The following is a 9,449-nucleotide window of genomic DNA, read 5'->3' as shown; positions in this document are numbered from 1 at the left end:
TTTGCTGTTAAACACAAGTCTCAGAAATGCAGGGAAACTCTGATAAATTATACTACGGGTGACAAACCGCAACCAGTTGAATAACGATAATCATTAAGAAAAAAGCAACACTTTTTCTTTTTTTAAACACAGCTTCTAAAAAGTACAGCATTCCAGTATTTTCGCAGTTCCAGGTTGCTGACATTATAAATTAAAGGTGAAAAGATATCCGTATATAAACAAGACAGGTTTCCCTTGATTCCACTGTACTGTTCTTGTCTATACCTTTGGAAATTTCATCTTCATATATCAGAAGGTAAGGTTGAACTTCTCAGTTACGAAACAATGTCCATTCATGATGTGGAATTTGGAAAAACAAAACCAAAGAAACCACACCTAGATATTTACAGCAATTCAGGCGTTTCTTTTCCCAGCCCTCGCACTTGCACTTCACCTTCTGCAGCAGTGTAAATGCCACCCACTGTGCCTGAGGCCTATGTGATGGTGCGGGGCCTTTTGGGTGGTGGGGGTGGCATCAGTTCCGTGTCGGGGTCGAGGTGGTGCTTCCGCGTCTGTCCCTGAGAAGCTGCCATACACCTGTCGATGAACTCAAATAGGATCTCCTTTGTGACCGGGTTCTGGATGCTATTGCATACAGCTGGGAACAAAGAACACGTTGTGAATTTACTAAACTGATTTGTAGCAGTATTCATTGCATTTCAACATTTTGAACCCCTCTGTTCACAATAAACAACATAATTTGGCTTGAGTAGTCAGCCACGTAAACACCGGCTTGCACAAGCCTGCCCTGTCAGGAGTCAGGCTGTGCCCCAGATGGGCATCCATCTCTTTTTAAACAAAAACGGGCATGTGTGTGTGTCTGTGTACGTGTGCATACTGCTGCATGCAGCAACTACACAATGGCCAGGAAATGGCCACGGCCCCAAGCTGCTGGAGTTCAACAAGTGTCTGGACAAGGCTCTCAGACGTACAGTCTGGTTTTTGGGTGGTGTTGTATGGAGCCAGGAATTGGACTCAGTGATCCTTATGGGTCCCTTCTAAGTTAGGATAATCTCTGATTCTATGGGCAGATATCCCAGTGAGGCAAGCAACAAGTGAAGCAGCAGCAACAAACAGCTTGTGAGACCTGGCCTTAAAACACCAACCAAATTCTAACATTTTAGAACAAGATTGGCTTAATATTGAATTGGTGATGTTGGAAGGTCTTTTTCAACCCAGATGATTCTGTGAGTATTTTCAATACTTTTTGTATGCATCTTTATATTCCCCTTATTAGTCCTCTCTAGAGACTGAGGAAGTAGTCCAAAAAAAGCAAGTAGAACAAAAAAGCAAGAAATTAAGCAAATACTGTAATTCTCTTGGAAATATACATAACATTGAGAAGATAATGTATGGCATATAAGGACAAGACAGTATGTATGCAACTGCATGGAAAAAAAAATCTGTTGGCTTTCTCAGTACTAAATAACATTAAGACTCCCTGAAATTTACTTCTAACACAGCTTTTTTTTTTTTTTACAAATAACAATTAGTATATAATTTCCTGTCTCTGAAAGATTTTTTCCTGCAGAATTTCAGAATCATTCACGGCATTTACAATTAGTAAGACATCATCCTGGAAATATTTTTTTCTTATGCTTATTTCTGGTGAAAAGGTATTTCAGAAGTTTCACAGTATGAGACCTCAGCTGTCAAAAAACATTGTGATGGTGGGATGATTTCCATGATTGGAGTGTGGCTACTGATGGCTACAAGCTGTTCAGAAGGGACAGGCGAGGAAGGGGAGGAGTGAGTGTTGCTATCTACATCAGGAAAGGAATAAAATGTGAAGAGCTGTCCCTAAAGAACACACATAAGCTAATTGGAAGCTTATGGGTGCTGGTTAGATATCAAGGTAACAAAGGAAGCCTCGTGATTGGTGTCTAGTAAAGGCCACCAGTCAAGTAAAAGCCCATCAATGAGGCCTTCTACTTCCAGCTGCAGGGGGCATTGCAAATGCAAGCACTTGTCCTGCTGGGGGACTTCAACCACCCAGACGTGCTGGGAAAGTATCACAGCAAGGTGTAGGCAATCCAAGAGGCTCCTGGAATTCATTAAGGATAACTTCCTTAGTCAAGTAATTGAAGGACCCACCAGGGAGGATTCAATACTGGACCTGTTGCTTGCCAATGCAAGTGAACAGATCGGTTACATCAGGATTGGAGGCTGCCTGTACTGTAGTGACCATGCTATGGCAGAGTTCATGCTCTAGAAGAATATGAGACAGGCAAAGACTAAAATTAGGATGCTACATTTTAGGAAAGCTAACTTCCACCTCTTCAGGGAGTTAGTCAGCAAAACACCCTGGGAAACTGTCCTCGTGGATAAGGGCAGAGCAGATCTGGCAAATCTTTAAGGAAGCTTTCCTTTGCACACAAGAGCTCTCCATCCCCAGGTGTAGCAAGTCAGGAAATGAAGGCAAGAGACCAGCATGGCCAAACCAGGAACAAACTGGTCAAACTAAAGAGCAAGAGGAAAATGCACAGGCAGTAGAAACAGAGACAGGTAGTGTGGGAAGAGTATAAGGAAGCTGCTAGGCTGTGTAGGGATGGGGTCGAGAAAGCCAAGGCCCAGCTTGAACTAAACTTGGCATGGGATGACAAGAAGAACAAGAAAGGCTTCTATGGGTACCTCAAACAGAAAAGGAAAGTCCAGGACACCTTTCCTCCTTAAACTAGAACAGAATTAAGAAATCAAAATTTGAGCCTGAGAATGATTTGAAGTGTATTATTCCACTCACCCATGGCAGTGCTGTAGGCATTTGGGAAGCTTTTGTCTATTCTCTGCCTCATGAAGACCCAGCTGTTGTTCTCAAACTTGCATTCTATGATTTTGTTGTCATACTGTTTCAGATCTTTTGTCACCTGTTTAAAAACAAAAAACAAAACACAATAAAACAACAGTTGGGGATAAACATGTATTTCACTTCTGCCCTTCATTTTTTAGTAACATGCCTCCACCTTACACAGAAAAACTGTAGACTCCACCTCTGTTACGAATAGACTTGGCTACTCAATATTTAAAAACGCTCTTCAAATCTGCTGTCAATATACAGCAATTATATTACACTAAAACATCAGCAGCTCTAACAGAGGCAAAAAAAGTCAGTTCTGGCCCAAATGCAAATAGGTTTCTATGGGAATAAACTGCTTCCATTGTAAGCACTACTGCCAGCTGAAGTGCACAAAATGTATTATCCATGTTTCGTCAGCCTTCTGCGTTGAACATTTCAAAGCCAAATGTCAGATTTCAAGATGAGGAAAAGCTTGTGGAAAATCATTCTACTCTTAACTTTACCAAGGGTTTTTCTTTTATCTTCATTTGTATTTAAAAATTAAAATCTTAACCCCAAAATACTGCATGACTTCAAATCACATAGGCTCTGACTATTTTTCAGGCCTCGTTGTATTGATTCTTAGAATTGTCAGTAATCAACACTCTGGGCTCTTTGTCTTTCTATTTGGCAATGCTGTGTGATCTGGAAATGTAGTTTACATGCTCTGGCCTTCCCATTTGTTTTGACTACTTCATCCTATGCATTCTAATCTATGACACAATGCAAAAAATTTCAAGTAACCATGGTAACCAGAGAACCTTATCTAATGCTTTAACAACTTTACCCATATATTTCACTTTGTTCCAAAGAGCCTCTTCGTAAGTATAGAGCTGTATTCAACTGCTAGCTGCATTAGTTTGCTGGAGTTTACCAATTGAAAGCTCTACAGAGTAACACAACACTTCGGATTCTGCATCTTCACTTAAGTGCAGTGGTTATTTCAATTCATTAGCATAATTCCTCACCTCTGTGACATGGGGATTTACTACTGTCGAGGATGCAGGTTTGAAAAAGACTGTGACTGTCTGCAGGCAGCTTAATAGCACATACAGTGGAACAGCCCATTAACTTGTTTTCCATTAATTTTCAGATAAAGGCAATTAATTAATGAAAGGTCCTCTGCATGGACTGAGTCCTCCTACACTGCACAGTACAGGTCTTGTCCTGAATTTGATAAGCAGAACCATAACATTTTGCTTGGCATTTACTCTGAGTGTTTCTGTTCAGCAGTCCTGTACAGAAAGCTCTGGGATTTTACTTGTCAAGTAAAAATCACACTGTAAGACAATTTTGTTAAACATGCTTACAGCTGAGGCCTTTTACATTATAGGACTTGCAGAGCTAGGTTTGCAAATCATGCATTATTCGTTTCTTCATTCCATCGCTTGTAAAGAGCTTTCTTCTAAAACCATTTATTCCTTACGTGAAATTTGCTGATGATCACCTGGATAAAGTTACCCAGTGTCTCAGGTTGCCAGTCTTTATAGCACTCTCTGCACAGCACTTTAGTTCCTCACACCCGTGCTGAAAAGCCATGTGCAGTCCAGACATTTGACTGACACATGCTCACTGGACATACTCCTGTTCCATATTCAGGAAAATACATCATTCTTTTCTAGCACACTCTGTATATATACACTTGGCTGCACTGTAACTTGGGAAGGTATATTGCTTTGAAAATAGCTGCCCCGTGGCAATGGGGACAGTGTGGGGAATGGCCATGCAACTGATTTTCTGCCAAAGCAGGAAAATGTTAGAAGGATCACCTGCCGGGGAGAAAAATACACAAAACTGCAGGCAATGACTTCAACTAAATAACAATCTCTATGGCTTTCTCATGGTTTATCGTTCTTCTAGTGTTTGGATGCTTAGAATAGCAATAAATTAGATGGCAGCTCTATTTGACTGTAGTAATTAAGCAGTATTATTAACTATCTAGATATTTGCTTGGCCATTCATTAGCAATCTAGGAGACAGATCTTTCTACAAAACATGAACACCTGCCAAAGCAGTGACTTGAGTATGGTGATCATAGTCTTTAACAATTGCAAGCTGTAGTCATTTTACAAAGAAAAAAATACAGCACATACTGATCCCTGTATTTTAAGCATCAGTCTAGAAGTACATATAAGTTTCAGCAAATTCCAGACATTTGATCAAGACTGCAAGTGCTCTGAGCATAGCACATTCTCCAGCATTAAAAATACTTTTCTACTGAATTCAACTATTGTTGTATCTTAGTAGACTTCTACATATTACTTTTTATGCGCTGGACTAAACAAGCACACAATGATCCTTGTGTCTAAAATTCACACTCTACATCTACTATCACCTGGATGCTACTTTCTGGCATTTTAGCTTTAAAATGGAACTGTCTTGAATTTCCTTCTCTTTGGGAATTCACTCTGAGCTGCTCAGAATGGTGTCTTCTCAGTTCTTCCTTTGCGTAGGCTCAGCTCTTCTTCCCCTTAAGTAATGCAGCCTGTAGGAGCAACTAAATAATGCACTATCATTTCTCTTCCTGGAAGGCACTTCCTCCAGCTTCACAGAAATGGGAGAAGCATCTCAGGAAGGATGGCAGTTCTTAGTCAAAATTCTCATCCTCATCAGCAGTGACGTTCTTGATACCACACCCATGCTTCTGCCATATTGTCAATAAAATGCACTTAAATAAGCATCCAGTGATTTCAGGATGGAAATTTCAAGACAGAAACCATAAGGACTCTGTGGAATCTCCCTAGAATACCTATTTCCATCACCTGTTTTCAGACATCCAGTCAGAATCAGACATCCAGTCAGAACCAGAAGACCAGTGTAGGATAACGAGGCTGATGAAGGTAGGGTGCATCAGGACAGTATTTCTGGTCTGGGCCAGAATGTGTCATGGAACGGACAGTCACCAGATTACACACGGATTGCCTTTCTCCCCAGAGGAGCAGAATACTTGCTGTTCCTGCTTGCATTTAATCTGGTTATCTGGAACCAGCCTGCTTACCCAACGTTAACTACTTGCTAGAAATACAGATTAGCTTCTTCTTAGATGGTGATTCACTACCCCACTGCTAGATTTTCAGCTGCGATAGGAAAAAGTGAGCAAAAGCTGCAACTCCTCTTTATCAACAGCTCTGCAAGTTAGCCTAGATACAACACAGACCATCCTTCAGCTATCTGCCACTCCCTGCCAAGAAAGGTTTCCCACTGCCACCATCATTTGTGCTGTTCAAGTATGAAAAATTTTGGCTTTTTTCCCCTACTCTCCCTCCATTCCTTATTTTCAGAAAAAAAATCAAAATATATTAAAAAAGTGAAATGTCTAACATACTAAATCACCTCACTGAGCAGACTAACCAAACCATTTTGAGATGAATCACAGCATCATTTTTATACGCAGCCACATTTTATATTAACTTAGGGCAAGATGTGAAAAAAACAATATATCCAGCTGAAAAAGAGGAAAAAATCATTTCTAGTGAATACGTCAAACTCTAGTCCTGTAAAAATGGCAGCATTTGTTATGATGTTACCAATAGCCGAGGTTTTCCTGTGCATCTCCACACTGCACTTGTTGATCAGATTGAGCCATAATTTAACCTGTTGAGCCAGTCTTTCTTTTAATTAACACATGTGCATTTTCTTTTAAAACTGCACTCATACATCTGCTTCTATTTAACATCTTTATTAATGATCTTGATGAGGGAATTGAGTGCACTCAAGTTTGCAGAGGACACCAAGTTGGGTGGGAGTGTTGATCTGCCTGAGGGGGGAAAGGCACTACAGAGGGACCTGGACAGACTGGATTGATGGGTTAAGGGTAACTGTATGAGCTCCAATAGGGCCAAGCATCCAGTTCTGCCTTTTGGTCACAACAACCCCAGGCAGCCCTACAGGGGAGGAGTGGCTGGAAAGCTGCCTGGTGGAAAGGGACCTTGATGTACTGATGGACAGTCGGCTGAATATGAGCCAGCAGTGTGCCCAGGTGGCCAAGGTCAATGGCATCCTGGCTTGTATCAGGAATGGTGTGGTGAGCAGGACTAAGGAAGTCATCCTGCCCCTGTACTCAGCACTGGTGAGGCCCCACCTCAAGTACAGTGTTCAGTTTTGGGCAACTCAGTACAGAAGGGACATGCAGGTGCAAAGAAGGGCAATAAGGCTTGGGGAATATGCCCTGTCAGGAGAGACTGAAGGAGCTGTTTAGGGGCTGTTTAGTTTGGGGGAACGGAGGCTGAGGGGAGACCTTATTGCTCTCTTCCAAAATCTGGAAGGTGCTTAAAGCGAGAGTGGGGTTGGTCTCCTCTCACTGGTGACAGAATGAGGGGAAATGGCCTCAAGTTGCACCAAGGTAAGTTTAGTATATCAGGAAAAACTTCTTCTTTACAGAAAAGAGTAGGCTCACCAGGGAGGTGGTAGAGTCACCATGCTTGGATGTGTTCAGAAACCATTTGGATGTGGTGTCAGGGACATGATTTAGCGGAGGGTTGTGGTTAGACTTGATGATTTTGAAGGTCTTTTCCAACCTGAGCAATTCTATCATTCTATGCTCAGTTTCATCATCCTTACTTCCTAAGGAGCATAAACTTCCTGGGCAAGCTGCTACATTACATAAGGGTTATCAATGAGAGTCTGAGACAGTTAATATTACAAATACAAATTACAAATATTATAAACTGTATTAACAATGGATAATCTTTACAAATTCATATACTTTCCTCATATTCGAGTTCTTTTGAAAGAAAAAAAAATCGGTTTCTAGATAAATGGAAACTTGACTGAAAGAAGGCTTGTTTCTATATATATGTTTTTTATGAAGCAATTGAAATGATTTCATCTCAGTAAATTGTCCACTTAAAAGATAGTGATGTTTGTAAGCAAAATGTGAACATATTCTATTTCCAATCTTTTCTCTTTCTAAATGCCTTTTTGTTGCACTTTCCCCTCTATTACCAAACATTTATAGAAAGAAAATTGTTCTTTGATGCACCTATTCCTATTGCTTATCCCACATGCAAAATTATCAGCCTGTTTGTGAGATCCCAGAAGAAAAGATCATAACAGTACACACAGAAAATGTTAACTTTCATGAGAGAATAAGTGAGAAAAAGCAATTGAAATACTAAGAAATTAAAAAGAACTTTATTTCTAAAGAGAAAATTAAATAAGGAATTAGAACATACAAGCAAGATAGATCCTACATGTATTCTATTGAATCTGCTTTTTCTTTCTTTTTCTTTTTTTTTTTTTTCCTGAAGAGCTACATGTGCAATGGAGGCAATCTTTTTCAATTATGCCCAAATATACCATCTGTCTGTTTCAAAAGAAGTTCAGAGTTGCCAAATAAGGTCCGGAGAGTAATTCTTCCTTCCTGATAACTAACTTTTCTCTATTAGGATCCATTCTCAGAGCTGAGGCCAACAAACAAGCCAAAGAAGCACATCCTAAAAAAAATGGTTGGCTTCATGTACACAAGGGAGAAGCTCCTGGGTTGCTTCCCATCCCGGCCTTCTGCTGCAGGACAATTGGAGCCCACCCTTCTCTATGAAGCCACTCTGCAAATGCTATACCACATTTTTCTAACTGTCCAAGAACATGAGATTCACAAGCTTCACTGTCCTCAAGGTATTGGGATACATCCAGCCAGAGATTACAGTTTAGGAAATAAAACCTTGATAGCAGAACAGCATGTCTGAAATCCTGCCTTCTGCTTTACTCTCAAGAGCTTAACTGCCTGGTGTAGTATTGCAGACATTGTTTCTAAACTTGTCAAGCAACGTGGAATGACCTAAAACAACAGAATTAACTAGATCATGGTTCCTGTAATTCCATAGCAGTGGGGGCATCATCTGAAGGCGAGGAAGAAACAATGACAACACTCAGTGAAGGAAAGGAACAATTACATGGGCACTCCATGAAATGAAGAGTGCTCTTGACATCTTGAAGAAACAGGATGAGACAGAATGAGAAAGAGAGAGAGAAGCAACAGTAACAAAATGAAGAGCTTCTGACCATGTAACTAAAAGGCAAACCCAAAATGAGGCATTTTTGAAAGCTGAAGACTGGAAGTTGCTCCTTTGGAGCTACTTCCTAATGCTTGGACAGCTTGTTCAGATGCTTCTAAAGAACTTTGTTCCCCTTTCATGTGAAGTTTCTCACGTTCTCCACAGTTAAATTAAGCATTCTCTAAGAATTATAAAACTACAAGAGATGGTAACAAGTGCCTGTTCATACCATTAATGTACACAACAATATTAGCACTGTCAACTGGCAGAAATTTATCAGTTAAGTAAACTGCCTCATTTTTGTTCATGCCAGACTTCATAACATAATTTAATATCCATTTCTTAATATGATTTAAGAGATTATTTTATCAAAACCATAGATGCGTCAGAAGTAGAACAACAGCACTGGTAACTCAATTCTTTTGCTAAATTAAAAGGACACACAATCAGTATATTTAAGTAATGTGCTACCCAACAAATAGTTATCAGCTTGGGTAAACACAATGCAGGTGATATATTTATTCAATATTAAAGAAGTCTTCAAAGCGTAACTAGACTGTTTCTTGTGTACATAGGGAATG

At 40.2% G+C, this 9,449-nt stretch overlaps 1 protein-coding gene across 2 annotated transcripts in view; it reads right to left on the bottom strand.

Moving 5' to 3' along the window:
* Positions 1–473: 473 nt before the first annotated feature.
* RNGTT (RNA guanylyltransferase and 5'-phosphatase) overlaps positions 474–9,449 on the bottom strand; it is a gene marked incomplete at both ends in the record, with an annotated part of 187,671 nt that continues 178,695 nt past the window's right edge. For both annotated transcript variants that reach the window (XM_079532490.1, XM_079532491.1), the window contains 2 exons: positions 474–637; positions 2,780–2,903. In XM_079532490.1, the coding sequence (XP_079388616.1) occupies positions 474–637; positions 2,780–2,903 (288 nt within the window). The remainder of the gene's footprint in view (positions 638–2,779; positions 2,904–9,449) is intronic.

This window comes from Tetrao urogallus (genome assembly GCF_951394365.1).
Source record: "Tetrao urogallus genome assembly, chromosome: 2".
Classification (NCBI taxonomy): Eukaryota; Metazoa; Chordata; class Aves; order Galliformes; family Phasianidae; genus Tetrao; species Tetrao urogallus.
The sequence above is the reverse complement of the archived record's forward strand: the minus strand, read 5'-3'. Positions and strand labels throughout refer to the sequence as shown.